The following is a 17,892-nucleotide window of genomic DNA, read 5'->3' on the forward strand; positions in this document are numbered from 1 at the left end:
CGCACCTTGGTATTTAGACGGAGTGCTCTGCCCCCTCATATCAAAGACAGATGTTAGGATGGAAAATCCCACCCCCGCATACATGCGGAGGCGGGAGCTCGTAGGGGCGGGTAGCACACCTAAAATGACGTAAAATGACGTGGAGATTTTATACGCATGTCGTTTTTCGTTGGTTATCACGTTGCATAAACGTCAAGGACAATGCAATTAATTAATGTTAAAAATCCCATGCATTGACTTGCCACGTGACCAAGTCAGTTTTCGAATTGTGACGTAAGAATTTCTCATTAACTCAAAAATCATTTTGTAATTAACTCAAAAAATATAAAAATAATAACAATAATTAAAAAATGTAAAAATTAATAATAAATAACTCAGATATACCACGCTACAACTCTATGTTCCGAAGAATTCCAACTTAAACTCGACTTTATTCATAAAATAATAATATTTGTTTTTTTAAAAAAAACAATCCATATTAATAATATTCTTTTTTTCTTGAAAGGGAATAATATTCTATTTTTTAGAAGCCTAGCTAAGCATCTTAATTATTTTCCATGAGCTGCCCTGTACATACTCAAAAAGTTCTCCCTCTCTTGTTTTTTTAATAAAATATTTAATTTAATTTTCTTTATATATAAATCGATAATCAATTCGAGAAATAAATAAATAAATCTCCCTATTTATTGAAATAAATAAATAAATAAATCTCCTTATTTATTGACCATAATTCAAAAGGATCTCTTTTGTCGTATAGATAATTAATTCTCAGACGTTGCAAAAACGTTATTATGGGAAAAAATTGATTTGTCGAGGAAAGCTTAGCGAAGCATCTTTAATTGTTTTCCTTGATAGGCTCTGTGCAGGATCGTAGTGGAGATTCTTGCACCTTTTATCTCGTGTGAGTGAGTGGGATTCGTACATATGTGCAAGAGAAATGTGCTTTGTATATATGTAAGTGAGAACAACATCTCCCCAATCAAGTCGCAGTCTTTTGACTCCAGAGGAATATTTTCTCAGACATCTCTTTCTTCTTTGTGTCAATCATTTTATCTGGTTTGGGATTTCAGAGAGTGATGGATTCTAAGTATTCAGAGGTACCCAGACAGAGAGACTTACCTGGTGCTTTGGCCATGGCTACAGTGAAGAATCAGAAACTGCCGGTGTCTGATCCCTCAAAGGGTGAAGAAAGCCGCAGTAAAGGCTCGGCCATGACCAGAAAAGGAGCCTATGCTGCCATCTCTTACATGGCCTCTGCAGGTTCCTTTTTTCCCTTTGTCATTTTCGCCACTACTCACATTCCACTTCGTTTTCATTTATCCTTTATGCATTATTTGTTTGTGACTTTTTTTTTTTTGTATAGATATTTTCATTGTCGGTCAGCAATATTTTTTTTGGCTACGCTCTGCTTGGTTGGTGAGAAAATGATGTAGAAGTTAGTTCTAATGACGTCAAGATTTGTTTTCGGACGTATAGTGGTTTGGTTAATCAAAATTATTCGACCCAACTACAGGGCTGTGTTTGTTTTGGCTTTAAGCTCTTGGAATGTTTGGTTGGGCGGAAAATTGAGGTTATAGAGCATGTTAGGTTCGTCGTCAGGAAAATCAACCCTCTTCGAATACCTTGCTCTCAAGAGTCGTAAGCCATTTTCCGGGCCACCTTATAGCCCCTGTCCCCGCGCAACTCTCACGACCATGCTTCTTAACTCTTGCAGAGTAATCAAATTACATCCGCTCCCTTAGCTTCCAATGTAACCTCTCCTCTCAATGCTATCGCTTCTTCTAGACGACCAATTGCGCCCTTCGTCCCTCTGTCTCGTCGCAACGACCCATTTGCTGGCTCCTCGTGGAGGTTTGGGACTTGATAGTGGCAGACGGGATTAGGACAGTTTCCAACAGTTTTTTGGTGGTTGAAGAACCTGACAATGGGCGGCACTATGGTTTTGGATAGTGGTGATCAAATAAATAAGTGACATACAAACCAAATACCCAACAATATTTTTGGATACTTTTTCTTTAATTTGGTCTCAACCAGACAATGGAAACCAATTTTGAATAGTTTACTCGGTTTATATTGAAACAGATGCAGCCTAAAGAAGGTGAAAACGCTTTGAAGAAATGAATATCGGTTCCTTAAGTTTGAGAAGCGGAACTAAACTTATGAAATATCTCAGGTTGAAATTTGGTTAACTGATTCAGCAAACACTATGGCATAAAAAAAAGTCACTATTATTGAGGTAGTCTTGGAATACAGACTAGTGGTACTAACGCTCTATTACAATATGCTATGTCATTAAAAATTAGAACTCACATAAGCAATTTAATGGCATGACGTTTTGTGATAGGATGAGACTATCACATCATCTATGCTCCAAAAGTATCTAATAATTTTACATTACTGAGTTGGTTATATTTCCTCAAAAAGAGGTTGAAAGGGAAAAATGAAGGGCTTAATAGAAATTATCTGATCTACGAAAGTCACAGAGATGATTAGCCCTGGCAAGTAAAGTAATATCTACTAGGTTTATTTACGCTTTGAGGGTAACAAATTAAGAAGGATTGGAGGAGCAACAATACAGTGTTTGGATGGTTACATTGAGAATTAGTAATCGATTCCCATTCCTTCAATTTCTTTGCCCTTTTGCTTTTCTTTATGGGTTCCAATTTGATTTCTACGTGACCATATGTGAGTGTGTCTTGGTCTAGATGTGTATAAGTAAGCATATGAACTGTAGATTATTCTGTCTGTGAGTAGTGGGGATGCTATAAGGATAGAAAAGAAGGGATTTTTATATTCGGTTGTTAATCATGCATATGTGTCTCTCTTGTATATGTCTTGTGTACATAGGCTATGCCAATTGCTTTCATCAAAAAAATTCTTGATTACTTTTAACAGATTTTTTAATCCAATTACAGCGAAGCTCATTTTATCTGTTTAAACTTGGCTATCACCTATAGTGTTTCCACTATTGCTTTTTAAGTAACTTCAATCTCACAGTGAGAGAAGGAAGACTTTGGTCTGAATACTTGTGCCAGGTTTTGGCTACCGACTTTACCATGTAATGGTTAATAGGTTTTCTGTTGGTAGCCATATTCTGTGAAAATGAAAATGATAATGCTGTCCTCCATCCTGCAGTTCTCTTGATAATGTTCAATAAAGCAGCCCTTTCTTCCTACAATTTCCCGCGTGCAAATGTCATCACACTTTTTCAGGTAGTTCATCTGCTTATATCGTCTTATTGACCATGCTTTATATCCTTGAGTTGTAACTATTAAGATGCTTGTGCTAATAATATTCTATGAACTTAACACTTATTTTAAATTATGATTTCAATTCAATTCAAATTTGATGATCCTTTTCATTTTTTTAAACTAAAAAATTTAAACATGTGTCCCATGTGCCACATAAATGTTGATTAAAATCTTAATTCATTCTGGCCTGACAACAGCGATGCCCGTTGAGTAACTGTTTTATGCAATTTTCCTCTTATTTTATTTTATTTTTTTCACGAGACTAACTGGAGCTTTTTGTATCTCATGGTTGTTTTAGACGCTATGTTCATGTTCAATTCTCTACGCAATGAAATGCTGGAAGATCATTTCTTTTTCAATGGATGAATCACAAAGCATTACATACAACCCAGCAACCCTTGTACCATTTAAGACATTGGCTCAAACTCTCCCTCTTGCAATATCATATTTGCTTTACATGGTATGTATATGATGATATACGATGGTTCACATTTTTCCCCTGGTATAAACCATAATCTTCTAAAGAATGCCGCTGCCTATCTTCTTTTGGTAAAGCTGGTCTCAATGGAATCTGTACGGAGCATAAGTGTTCCCATGTACACTACCCTCAGGCGAACCACCGTGGCTTTTACGATGACTATGGAGTATCTCTTGACTGGGCAGAAGCATTCCCCTTCTGTTGTTGCCTGGTATGCAACCTTTGGTATTCTTAATTTTTCACAATGATCATGTCATCGATGTTATTGGAAGCCAGAAAGTGGTTAATTGAGTGCTGTTTCAAGATTAATGCATGACTGTATGCATGAGTGTGCATGCAAGCTAAGTATCAAAGAGAAAAGGGTTCAAGTATTATTTTAATATTTTGACTTTTTTAATAATGAGACTACCTATCAAATAAATGAATGTCTCAAATCTATTCAACATATTAGGAAAAAAAAACTTTTTTGTAGGCTTAATCTAACTAATTCAAGCTAACAAGATTTTAATCTCTGTAAATTCTCATTTCAAATATTGTGAGTCATCCTAAAGTTTTCCAAGTTATACATAGATTATAGCACTGATGTCTATTATGTGATAATGTTAAATAATGTCATAATCAGTTCTAGACTCTTGATCATCATTAAAAAACTATAAAGATGAGACCGTGATTAGGAATGAGTATTTAGATGTTATTAAAGGTAAAGAAGCTTCTTCTATTTCTTAATCGGAAGAATGTCTTTAGAAACAATGAGTTGAAATAAGGACAATGAAACAGATAAGTAGCAATAATACAATGGGAAAGGATGGGAGAAGATGATAAATGGAGGCATTTGTTTAAGATTATTGTTCAATTTAGGGAAAAACAAGGGAACATTGATTAGAAGGTTCACCATACACGGGACAGATGATTGCAATTGCGAAGAGGGTATTGTTTTAAGATGTTTTCAAAGAAGCAAAAAGGCCAAAGACTTTGGTTGAATAATGTGAGCATTGAGCTAAGATTTTGAGTTAGGCATCAATCTTTGGCTGGCCTTTGGCCTGAGCTGCAAGAGGCAGAAACTCATTTTGAAGGTTAAGCCTAACCTCAGTAGTCTTGGCTCTCCTGACAGTGAGTGTGAAGTTGAAATCAGTCCGTTATCTTTTTCCATATTTGCATAGCCATCAATTAGAGTTCTTGATTTGGCTATGATACCATTGACCAAAGGCGGATCTGGTGCTGGATAAGAGTGTAGGAATCCACTGAACTTTTTTTAGTAGTAGTTCTTTTACATGGCATAATATCATTAATATTAGATTTCTGGATTTCTTCAGTTACCTTGTAAGTATATTTGATTTATGTTGGATGTTAAATTTATTTTATGTGGAGCACATTTGACTAATTTTTGCAATTATGATCATCATTGCTGGGCTTGTTCTTTAGGTATTTCATTCGTTTTTCTTTTCTTAATCTGCTTTTTAACTTTATTTTTTTGTTAAATGTGCTTTTTTATATTTTGTCAATCTTGGAAAATGTTTTTGGTAAGTAAAAGGAATTAATTCTACGAAAATAGGCATAAGTCACACTTGCTTATAAGTGACAGCCATATGAAAAAAAAATTGCAAAATACAAATTCTAATCATTTTAATATGTATGATAAGAAAACTATGTAATTCATCTTGCACATTTTTTAATTGAATAAATCCATGTATTTCATCAGTGTGGGGATAATTATACTCGGTGCATTTGTTGCTGGAGCTCGGGATTTGTCATTTGATGTCTATGCCTATGCTGTTGTTTTCATGGCAAACATCTGTACAGCAATATATCTAGCTTTGATAGCTCGTATTGGTAATGTACTCATTCTTATATCTTCTTATGTCTCCGGTATTGTGCGGTTAAGAATTCCTTTTTATTAGTTCAGTGTATCCTTGATCTTTCAGGTAAGTCCAGTGGCCTGAATACCTTTGGTCTTATGTGGTGCAATGGTAAGATAAGGGTTCTAACAAACTTTCATGACCTTTAGTTCATTTGTTGTGAAAGAAATTATTTGGACTCGCCCATGCTCAGTATGAAAATCTAGCTATTTCTGTAGGAATCATATGTGGACCAATCTTGCTGTTCTTGACATCAATCAGAGGAGACCTAGAAGTGGCACTAAACTTCCCTCATATATTCTCCCCTGGCTTTCAGGTGCTTGTTTTATCACAGAAAGAATGTTATGCTTAGATGTTTTCAGGTGCATTATCGACAACAATGCATGGTTTTAGTTGCCTCATTCCTGTTTTGTGGTAGTTCTTTGATGCATATGATTTGCTCTTCTTAAGACTACATTCTATTCATTAATTATGTTATTCAGCCGGAAAGTGCTCCTTTTCTTAATCAATCTTTCTCTCAGGTCTTCTGTCCTGCATAATAATGCTTCCTGTATAGTTCTTCAGCAACAAAAGTATTGTTATAACACCTACCACTCAAACAACTTACAATCTGAGGATAAAGTGTAGCCATGACAACAGTACCCTAGCTGTTCTAGTTTATCACTAAGCTTGTTTAATTTTACCCCATATTATTGTACACTTTCCCCCTCCCCCAACCCCCTACAAATTTTGAATAATGTCGGTATCCTCATCTGAATTGATAGTCCAAGTACATAAAAATATAGCTCTTGAAAGATCATGACCCCGACGAGGCTGTCCTTTGGATTGAAATTTTCAGATACAAGAATGTTTTGATACTAATCGCATCCCCTCAAACTTCTTTCTAGGAAAGAACACATCCATATCTCGTGATAAAACATATCTTGGTTCCTCCAAACTTCTCTATCAAGATTATGACTCCGACACACATTGTCATGCTGGTTCCATGAAGACCTAAGTTTTTATCTTTATATATGCTCCGTTTGTGCCTCTCACACTTTAATCAGATACCACTGCAGGCTATATTAATCCCATAGCTCTCCAAATGAGGGCTATAGCATTGGTGAATTTTGATTGGCCTAATTTCTAAATTTCTCCATTTGAATGTTTTGCAGGTTGTGATGCTTCTTTCCTGCATTATGGCTTTCTTAATAAACTATTATGTATTTTTGAACACCACTCTCAATTCAGCACTCACTCAGACAATTTGTGGTAATTTGAAGGTATTCAATATCTATTTCCATCTTCTTGATACCCTGCTAAGAAGCAGACATGAATCTGTTTTAATATTGATGTACCTGCGTTAATATATATTATCATTCTTCTTCTGAAAATTGGTGCATTGCTACTGAGTTTGAACTGCAAAGTCGGTGGCTTCCATGTGATTGTTTCATCTTAAATATGAAGTCAACTGCCACAGGCTGGGTGAGCCCGACTTTGACAGTTGGACCATCTGAACCAAAAAAAGTTTTTAAACAAGCGAAAGATATCCATCAAATACTAGATCATGCATTTCTTTAGATCTCTATTTTGGTTACCAGAAGTCTCAATAGCCACATCGAAGCCAAGTCACCAGCATTTTGGTTGACATGCTGATCTTGTGGCTATTGGTTCAATTTGTTTCTTAAAAGCCAGCTTGACTTGGTGAAATTGGTAGCCTCATTATGTTCACTTAGTTGAATGAGGCATTAATACATGGCTGCAAACATAATTTCTGGTTTTGTGCACTACCTTTATGGTCCTTAGTGAGAATAGTCCTTGGCCTAGCCTGCCAACTTCTGGTTTTGTTCCATATATATTTTGCAACTTTGTACCCTTCCCACAGCTATTCTCAATAAATTCTTCCTTCACACCCAATTCTGTTATAGGATCTTATTACTATTGGGCTTGGCTGGCTACTATTTGGCGGGCTTCCGTTTGATTTGGTGAGCATAAACTTCTACTTCTTTTTTTTTGATAAGTATGTGAGCATAAATCTCTAATAAACGTTATTTTTATGCGATGCTCTCATCATTGCCATTTTCAATCTTATTTTCTCATCTGAGCTTCTGTCATGTTCTCTTCCAGTTGAATGTTATTGGCCAATCCCTTGGTTTTCTTGGATCCTGTTTATATGCCTATTATAAACTCAAAGGAGAGTAAGTATATGAAGCTGCTGCATGAAAGTTTTCCTTTTACCGGAGGTAACTAGCTCAAATGGCTCAGTGTTGCTGCTTCTGTCAGCTGTCAAATTTTGCTCTGAGGATTAAAGGTTCTTAGGAAGCATGTGAAAACATATAGAAATTTCCTTGCAATATAGGATGTTCTTGTTTCAAATTACAAGGCAGGGCCTTTTATAGTCCCACTCCCATTGCAGGCGATTTGCAGATTAGAATGAAATGCGAATTCAATTTTCTTTCCTATTTACATTAATTAAAACTCAGAGCAAACATTAAGACTTCAGGTTCTAGTCAAATTGGGAGATCAGATTATAGATGACAAATCTTGGCATCATCTGTAGTTCTTTTTAATATTCAGTGATCTTGCTGTCTTTTGTAATCAATCGTTCAGCCCAGTGTATTGACTTTTTCTCTTTCTTTTAGTCTACTTTGTGAACCCCTGATCCCACGCATCCATGTTTAGAATTAAATTTACACTGGCTCCCTCGAAAATGTTTAACTGCAGCACTATGCTGCGACGCCTTTGGTGGGTTCCTCTGGTGATATTCTGATTGACACTCTTCTTTCAGATTTCATATGTTAGATTCCTCCCTCCCCAACGAGTGTTATACCAAGAAATTGCATTATAAAATACATTTATCACCTAGATCTGCTTCGTTGGAAGTTTTTTTTCCTTTTTTTTTTCTTGGGAGGGGGGGTGTTGATTTGAACAAAGACATTGTTAACTTCTCTACATTGGTGAGATGAAGTTGAAAAATCTTGCCTCTTGTTTGTTCCTTTCAATTCTTATTGTGACATGCTATGACAGTGCATATATTTTATAAATATTTCACACTTAGGATTGCCTTTGATTGTGGGATATAAATGATTTTAGACGAGATGTGATCTTTATGAGCATGAGACGTGATTGTGGTCATGGTAATGATAATATGCCACTATTTGATTGGGAAAAAAAAAAAAAAAAAGGATCAGAATTCAGAAGTCCTGAATACATTTTACATATGAATGAGTATGCATGATTAGGCTGTTCTTTTGCATTACAGCTTCGACCAACAATATATTCAGGTTAATTGTGTTGTCGGTTTTCCTTTCATCCAAAAGCGATGGCAATGGAATTGGTTTTTTTTTTTTAAGAGCCATTGCGGCATGTTTAAGCATTGCATGCCTGAACCTCCAGCTAGACATCATGATATTTTTCTGCACTGAGAAGTAAATCATGTACAAGAAATTAATCTTTATATTAAAGTCAGATGCATGAAGGGTCGGTTCAGGTGAGTTTTATGTCCCAAAAATTGGTGAACTTATGTCCCATATTTTGCCTTGTGGGTTATGTTTTGGTCTGGCATCATTGTTTCAACCTTTCAGAAAGTATGAAAAAGATTCTTCCTTTCACTTACTGCTGAGAAAATTTATTTGGGAGGTTCGAGGAGGTAAGCGCTTACATCTTGCATGTGTGAACAGAGAAGTATCATGTATACAGATACAGGGCATGAGAGAGAGAGAGAGAGAGAGAGAGAGAGAGAGAGAGACTGGAGTTCGTGAACAGAGAGGTGGCTTTCTTGTCTCCGCAAGCTGACAAGTGACTTCGGCCTAATTGCCATGCATCATTGAAACATACCCCATCATTCCCACCTTCTCACATTGCAATTAACTTAAAAATGTTTTTCGCATTTCTCCACCCCTCATTTCATGCAAAATGTCTGTAACAGAGACATTGCAACACTTACCAACCCGATTTTCCAAGTGAATGCTCATGAAAATTCAAATGTTCGTACTACCAAACATGCAAAAAAGGAAAAAAAAAAAGAAGTTACAAGATAACAAAAACCCCATGCAAGTTCTTGACTGCAATCAAAACAATATCTGATCAAATTAAAAAATAGGAGGAAATTAGTATAGTGATTCAAATATTCTCTTGGCATTAGTATTACTTGAGAAAGCGTGTCTACTTTTTTTTTTTCTTAAATTAAAAAGTGGCCAATATGGCCTGCTGAGCATTAAGAAAATCTCACTTATGAGTAGAATATATATATATATATATATAATAAATGTCTTCTTGTGCGCACCTTTAATCAAGAGTACTCTCAAAGACCAGCAGGCACCCTGTCCTTGATTAATTCATATTACCACTACGCATGTTTTTGCTACAACGAGACACATGGGACCTAAGATATTCATATCACTCCTCTTGCAATATCAAGTAGAATGATCATTTTAGACATTATCACTGGTGCTATTATATTTTAGAAATGGTAATTGAGTGTTTATAAGTACTGTGTAATTATTTTTAAAAAATAAATAAATATAATATTTATATAAAAAAATAATTTTTTAATAATAAAAATAATTTTTTAAAAATAATTATACGACCGTATGCTGAATTACGATTTATCTTTTAAATTGGACCTAAATTGATAACTACAATTAATTTGATAGCGACATTACAAAAGAGATGATATGATTTAACAGGCTAAAACACACCACAGAAAGCCAAGGGAGTAGAGGCAGCTTTTGACCTCCCAAGTCTATACCCTATACCACTCTAATTGTCGAGAGAGGAAGTCCTAGGATCTGGTGATCAGGAAAGAAGAAAGCAGAAATAGTAGGGCAATGGTTTAAGGCGTGGGGGAATCTGTTTGGATGGTGGCACGCGAACTTATCGCCATAAATCATGTCATGCGTGTGTGTGTGAGAGAGAGAGATCAGGCTGTTTTTATTAAAAGGGTCTTCTTTTGCAGTTCCCAAAAAAATCTTCAAAGAAGAAGAGAGGAGAGTGGCCCCCATTAAAAGAAGAATAGGGTGGTGAAGGGAAAAGCGTAAGCAAAACCCAAGGATAGTGTCTCCTAATGCAGGCCCCAGGCAGTGCTCCTTTAGCGCCGGTGTCCCCGCTTTGGCTTGTTGGATTGGATATTTCGCCTATTTGAGTAGTAGTGCTAAAATATGTCTCTGAAAGCTATCATCTACTTTGTACGTACCCCTTCCATTCCCAAACTTTTTTCTAGACGCTGACATTCTGCATTCCTGTTTCCAAGATTCTTCTCTCTCTCTCTCTCTGTGTACACAAACACAAACACAAGCACAAAACTTGTACTTTGACCATCTTTTACCTCTACGTATTGATTGTTATGAGCTTATACTTTTTCTAATTTTGAGCGAAAGAACCAAATTTAGGGTTAACCCAGAATGGAGGGTATAATATATAGATCCCTCTCCCTCTCAAAATTACCTAGCTACTACTATGTCCTACCTCGGATGGTATATTTTTGGGTCTTTATTTTGACAAGGGATCATGATGATGATCTATATATAATTGATGATATACGAATATATATATATATATATATCTCTATATATATAAAGAGTCTATGAAACGGAATTTTCTTGTTTTAACAGAAATTTCTTGTTTTAACCGAATATTCTGGTTTTCATTAACTTTTTATCCGTTTGTAATAATTACAGAACACATAGATACAATTGTATTTTCATTTACATTCTATTTATGGCTACTTTTCTGATTTCTGTTGGTTTCTATTCTACTATTAATATATTTAAATATGCTAATAAAACAGATTTATTATAATAATAATCATGGATTCAATTTCCAATTTGAAAATACATTATAATAGGAAAATAGATTTATGTAAATTTGTCTTTTTGTATTCATTATAAAAGGAAAATATTATAATAATTTACAAATAGCCTATCTTTCAATAACTTTTAAGATATATATTAGTAATAAAATAATAAGATATATGTACTTTATTTTTATTTTAATAAAATATATTAGTACTTTAAACTGCGCATACGTGCCTTAGGCACGTAACATCTTACTAGGTATATATATATCTACCCTTTTCGCATCGTGCAGGGTAGCTATTAGCTAATACTGATAAAAACAAACATCAACTTGGTACGTACGTACCATATATATCGCTTAATTCAATATTTCTAGAAGAATTACAAAAAATTATTTATTTATTACTAGTTATTTCATGTAAAAATAATTATTTTCTATTAAAATGAATCTATTTTTATCTCAAATTGTCATTCGTAAATAATCAGTATTAAATGTCTTTTTTTTTTTTTTTTTTGTAGTGACATTAATAATTCATACATACAGGAAATTAAGCATATTTATGCCATGTTGGACATATTTTTTTTTTCATGTTTAGTTACTAATTAATAATCTATTTTTGGATTCGAGTGGATGATGATGATCTATAATTGCTGGAAAAATCTGTTTAAAATATACGTGGGACATATAAGCCAACCATCTTATTCTCTGCACTATTATATATTTAATTAGCAATGCAAGCATGATACAAAAAGGTGGGGATTAAATAACAATAGAAAAAGCTAGCAGTACTATCAAAAGGAGGAGTTCATGTGTATTTTTGGTTTTCTGGTGGAGAATATTTCAGGTGCATGCGCAATAAGGTGGAGTTTGATTTTATTGAGTACAAATTAAGCATGAAAAACCCTAAAGTAAGTTGTGCTCCCCATTGACATCATTCCACTCACCTTCTTCACCTTCCCTGCATCCCGAGGCAGAACCTCCCAGTATACATTCTCTGCTTATCCACCCTTTCGCTCCTCACTCCACTCTCAACTCTCTGATCTCTCTCTCTAAAACGATGGTCGTTCTTAGCTATATATATTTTCCCTCTCATGTTCTACTAGATCATATAGTTTGTTTAGTTTAACATGCAGGTGCATGTAATATCATGCTTTCCGTCTTTGCGTATCATACATCGATCTAATCTGTACGTTCATCTTCTTCATTAAGCTAGCTTCTCTCTTTTTCTTCTCACCAATATTTGAGTTCTTGCTTGAAAAACACTTCATTCAAAATCAAATACGAGCACTGCTGAGTAGCAATCAGCTGGCTCGTTACTCTCTCTCTCTCTCTCTATATATATATATATATGTGTGTGTGTGTGTGTGTGTGACAACATTTTTTCGGTTCATGACTATCCGGCCATTTGGTACATGCATGCTATATTTTCATGACACTCTTGCGCGCGCACATGACATATATATATATATATATATATATGTATAGAAAGATAGAAAGATAGATGCAGGATTTGTATTGTGGCACAATTTTGCAGTGGAAACTACATGTGCGTCAAAGCCTTGCATGTTTTACACCAATTCATCCCCGCACGACTTATGAAATTATATATGACTATGATTTTAAGACCACGTTGGGCTTATTACTGAACTAGCGATATCGAACTTTATATGCTTTTTCCCTCTTATTTTCCTTTTTATAAAGAATATAACTACCAAAAAAATATAATTATATCAAATGCATTTGCAATGACACGATTTGTTTGCACAATATATATATATATATATATATGTGTGTATATATATAAGAGCCCTTCTATTCATATCATCCCTACATGACCACACGTGGCTGCACTGATTTTTTAATTTCTTTTCTGTTTTATTCTTGTTAAATTAAAGTAATTATTTTCTTTATAATTTATACGCCACATATTTGATAAGGAAAAAAAATGTAAAGAGTATATGGTAGAGGGATGATGATCAGAATTTTCTATATATTCATAGATCAATATTTGGAGATCCCACTACAGCATTGAGTAATAGAAATTAGATCCCCACCTCTTGACTTCGTCTGGCCTGTATCCACCTGCAGGCAACGTCTTTTTCCCTACACCATCGGTGTAAAAAATTATCATATCATTGTCCTTTGGTTGAAAATGGGTCCGATATTAATTAATCTGGTATATTTTCCTGTGCTAGTACTTTTGTTCTTTCTGGTTGGTAGCCGGTAGCTAGCAGGCCTGGCCTGCAAAAAGCTCGAAAGTCGACAAGACCTCTGCGAACTCTTTAGTCCACACATGGCTTACAGTATAACAGTAGTCATGCTGCATGCATGGATCAGCTGGAAGAAACTTTTGCTTTATGCTTTTTTTTTTTCTTTTCTTTTTACTATAAGAGATCTAGATGTTGATGGATGCTTAGGAAGCAAAGAAAGCGATGTTGGTGTGGTTCAATCCGATGACGGATTTACGTGTGAAAGTCGTAAAAGACGATCTCAGATTGAGCCGCGCCAATATCACTTTCAATATCATGAGTTCCTATATCCCTTTCTTTTCTTCTCTTCTCTCCCTTTAGTTTCTTTCGACAACTTGGTTAATTTATAAGCTGATATTATTCAGTCTTTCATTTTTCTTAATATATATGCCATGCGTTTTGTAAAACCTCTCAGCTACTTAAAGCTAGCAGTTAGTATTTCTGTAGGAAAATTCAACGTTTTTGAACCATATTTATTGAGGTCGCAGTACAACTACTGAAGAATTGGCAAAGGTATTTCGCTAGACCTAAGTTAATAATCTCGTCCCTTTAGTGTTTCCTCGTATCAGCTAGCTTGTTGTGTCAAAACCATGCCACCATGTGTTTGTACAAAATTACAAACACTCAACAAAACAACCTCTCTATCTCTCAAATAAACCACTTCTCTTTATTTCCCCACTCTGATTCTTTACAAATGATCTCCTTTTATAGGAGAAACATAGGAGACAAATGGCCATAATTTTCGACTAAAAGATTGAGGGCTGCAGCAGCTAATCTTGAATATTGGAGGGGCTCCAACAGCTATCTTGGACCAGCAGCTTCTCTTGGTGGGTGAGAGGCTGCATGGTCGGATTTACACTTGGGTGGATTTCAACATAGCTAGCATTTAATATTGCTGTTTTCGCTCCAAGCTGCAGTAGTACTTCCGTTTCAAAGAAAAAAGGTACGTTGTAATATTATGTACATACAGAACTTTCTAAAGTAGAAAATCTCTGTACATGATCTGCTCTCTTGGCTCTTCAGCTGTGGAGCAATGGACTTCATGTAATTCATGTTGATGTTGAGAGTATCTTCGGAGCAATCAAATCATTGAATAGCTAGCTGCATGCATGGGTGATCATTAAATTTATGCATCATGTGTTTTGACGGACACTTTTGGTCGGGTATATATATATATAGATTATAATAATATATATATATATATATATATAAATGCCACAATTAATATAAGCAATTGCTTTTTAATAGCCTTTACCAGACAGGGTGGCGTCAAAAAATAAAAAAAGGGTCCTGGATTATTTATTGGATGTGCACACCCCGGAGTACACATGATTATACGTACGTACGTACGTGATATGTGGTGGTGCTGTCTGCCGTACGTAGGAGTCTGGCCGGCCGTGTCACGTACCACATACCTTTTTTACTTTTTGTGTGTCGTGTGTGTGTGAAACGGCTGCGAGAAAATGTGCTCTGTCCATGACCCGATCGCGCGAGAAGCACTATTCAGTGAAATGTTTGTCCAAATCGAAGTTAATCATGTTGGCCTGACACACACACACAAATATATATATATATATATAAAGCTGCCTACTGTTGGCCGGACATATACAAAAACACACACACACATATATATATATATATATATATAAATAATATGTATATATATGTATAGGTATATTTATATAACAGTCTCCGTCTTCAAAGACTAGCCATCCAACGAAGAAAGAAAAAAAAAAAAAAAAAAAACAGTCTCTCCTACTCTTTTAACTTTTCTTATTTCCTTATAGTGGTTATAGAGAAATTAGAGTAGGGATGATCAAAGCCCTAACCCTAATTAACCATTAATAGCAGCAGAAGAGTTTGGTTTTGTTATTTGTTGATCTTTCTGTTGTCCTCAAATTCATCAAGGCCCTCTCTCGAGGGTTCTCAGAGAGAGAGAGAGAGAGAGGGAAAAAAACTCTTGTCTATGCAATGATCTTAATTAATGAAATTAAGAAAATATTAGTCATGGAATAGAGTCATTTAGGAACGTCACATTGAGGTAAAAGTTAAGGTTAGGCTTTCAGCCGCAATACTCGATCCGAGCATGGGGTCGGACTTGCCGGAGGCATAGGCCGGAATGTGGCCCTCGGTCTCTTCACTGAGCGTTTGGAAGAGTTTCGCATACCGCAGCCTGCCTCAACAGCCTCTCAAGCTCTCTGTTCACAAATTGGATGGCTCCTGCTTTGGTGAATTAATGTTTTCTTATGATCCTCGTCGAATTAATACACATGAATTATATATATATATATATATATATATATATATATATGTGCATGCAAAAGCATATAGGTAGGCACGTACGTCATTTCATGTATTATGAAATAAGTGCATGCATGCGCTGCGTTTTGTATATAATTGTGTACGAAATACGTATTGTGAATTTGGATGACATTTCAATTAACATGGAAAATTTTAATTTCAAGCAGAGTTGTTTGTTGCAAGGACGGCAACAATAGCGGAGCTGAAAGAGGAGGTTGAAGGTGTTTTCGGTCATTCGCCAGATCAGGATAGAGAAGACGCTACGATTTCTTGGTTTGTACACTGCGATTTTTTGAATTATTATCCATGAAATTATTTCTTGGAGCGCACACACACAACGGGAAAAATAAAGTAATTGAACATGTTGGCCTGATGATAATTTCGCAATCGTGTAAAATGTCACAACTTCCATAAATTTGTTGAAGTTTCTTGAAAATTTGGTCACTCATCGTGATCGATAAATTAAAACAATTTAAGGATAGTAAAATGAAATGAGATAGTTTTAAATAAAAATTGAATAAAATATTATTTTTTAATATTATTATTGATTTAAGACTATAGATCCGAAACTCTGATCCTCTGATGGATGGTTCTGTTGAGTTTAATTAATACGAAAAAGTACTGGCAGCTTAGCAGAGGGTGATCAGTTCATTTTTGCTAATCAAACCAATTAAATACATGATTTTTTTAGTGAAGTTCTAATTACTTCCTGCAGCTTACCAGAATGTTTCTGCAACAACATGGTAAATTTTGTTCAATTTTAAGTATTTAAAATTGATGATCTAGGACTGAAAATATATTAATTTGGTGTGCAGGTGTCTTGTATGGAGCCATTTTTGCTTATGCTACAAAGGTCGGAAACTAGTTGATGATAAAGCATATATCCGACTGTATGGAATCAAAGATGAGGATCAGGTGCTAATAATATATATATATATATATATATATATATATATATACATATATATATTTCACTTTCCTCATGTTGGGAGTTAAAAGAATATATAAGTACTATAGTTTAATGATGTTTTTCTTTTCCTGATCATACTAGATCTGATATTGCTAATATTAATAGGAAAATGATAGGGATCCCGCTAGGGGATCCCGTTCATTTTCCAGATTGCCTTTTTTTTTTTTAATTATTATTATTTATTTATTTAGTGATTAAGAAAATTTTATTTAGTAATATTGTGAATTTTTTTCTTTTTTTAAAAAATATTTAAGAGTGTTAAAAAAATGATGTGGAAAAAAAAGTTTTAAATATTTTTTGTTTTTTTTTTTCACATAATTTTTGTAAGACTTTTAAATATTTAAAAAAAAAAGAAAAAAATTCACAATATTATGAAACAACATTTTCTTAATCTTTAAGTAAAAAAAAAAACAAAAAACAAAGGCAATAGGGAAAATGAACAGGATCCCCAGCGGGATCCCTAGCATTGCCCATATTAATATTATATCTTCCATTAATCCAAACTGAAATATATAGACATAAGTACTGCATGTACATGCATTTCTTATATATGTTTTTGAGTAGTTCGGTAGGTTGATGATCATATACATGATGAGGATCATCGTGATCATATGTGTAATATGCATGGTTATTAATTAATTGCTGCATGCTTAATTAGGTCTTGATGATGATCACCTTCTCGATCTTAATTGTTCACATGATCGGAAATGCATGCTAGCTTACTGCATATATATGTATTATATAGTACTATTCGCTAATAACTTTTTTTCTTTCTCAAAACGAACAGCTTTATTTTGTTCGGCATCTTTCAATTAATGGCCAAGAAGACTGCAGGTAGATCATGTAGCTAGCTAGGATGCATGGATCGATCTCGCTGATCATTCACTTAATCATACATATATATATATATATATATATATATGGAAGATCATCAAGGCCGCTAGCTAGGGCCGGGCCAAGCTGCAGTACGTACACATGTGCCTACGTACGTACCAAGCTGTAATTGAAAGCT

The 17,892-nt window shown here is 34.8% G+C and overlaps 1 protein-coding gene and 1 long non-coding RNA gene across 3 annotated transcripts; both read left to right on the forward strand.

Moving 5' to 3' along the window:
* The first annotated feature begins 897 nt into the window (after positions 1–897).
* LOC109003108 (UDP-N-acetylglucosamine transporter UGNT1-like) lies at positions 898–8,106 on the forward strand. Of its 2 annotated transcripts, XM_035694993.1 has the most exons (11): positions 898–954; positions 1,071–1,260; positions 3,136–3,212; positions 3,550–3,711; positions 3,807–3,940; positions 5,429–5,559; positions 5,652–5,696; positions 5,804–5,901; positions 6,740–6,847; positions 7,493–7,549; positions 7,692–8,106. In XM_035694993.1, the coding sequence occupies exons 1-11, from the start codon at positions 925–927 to the stop codon at positions 7,764–7,766; spliced, it is 1,107 nt and encodes a 368-aa protein (XP_035550886.1). In that variant the 5' UTR covers positions 898–924; the 3' UTR covers positions 7,767–8,106. The 2 variants fall into 2 exon arrangements, with proteins under 2 accessions (XP_035550886.1, XP_035550887.1); XM_035694994.1 differs by lacking the exon at positions 6,740–6,847.
* Positions 8,107–13,945: 5,839 nt separating this feature from the next.
* On the forward strand, positions 13,946–17,780 carry LOC109015542. Its single transcript, XR_004802638.1, has 5 exons — positions 13,946–14,122; positions 14,321–14,552; positions 16,078–16,183; positions 16,726–16,825; positions 17,668–17,780. It is a non-coding gene; the product is annotated as an uncharacterized LOC109015542 (long non-coding RNA).
* The last annotated feature ends 112 nt before the right edge of the window (positions 17,781–17,892 follow it).

This window comes from Juglans regia, chromosome 10 (genome assembly GCF_001411555.2).
Source record: "Juglans regia cultivar Chandler chromosome 10, Walnut 2.0, whole genome shotgun sequence".
NCBI lineage: Eukaryota > Viridiplantae > Streptophyta > Magnoliopsida > Fagales > Juglandaceae > Juglans > Juglans regia.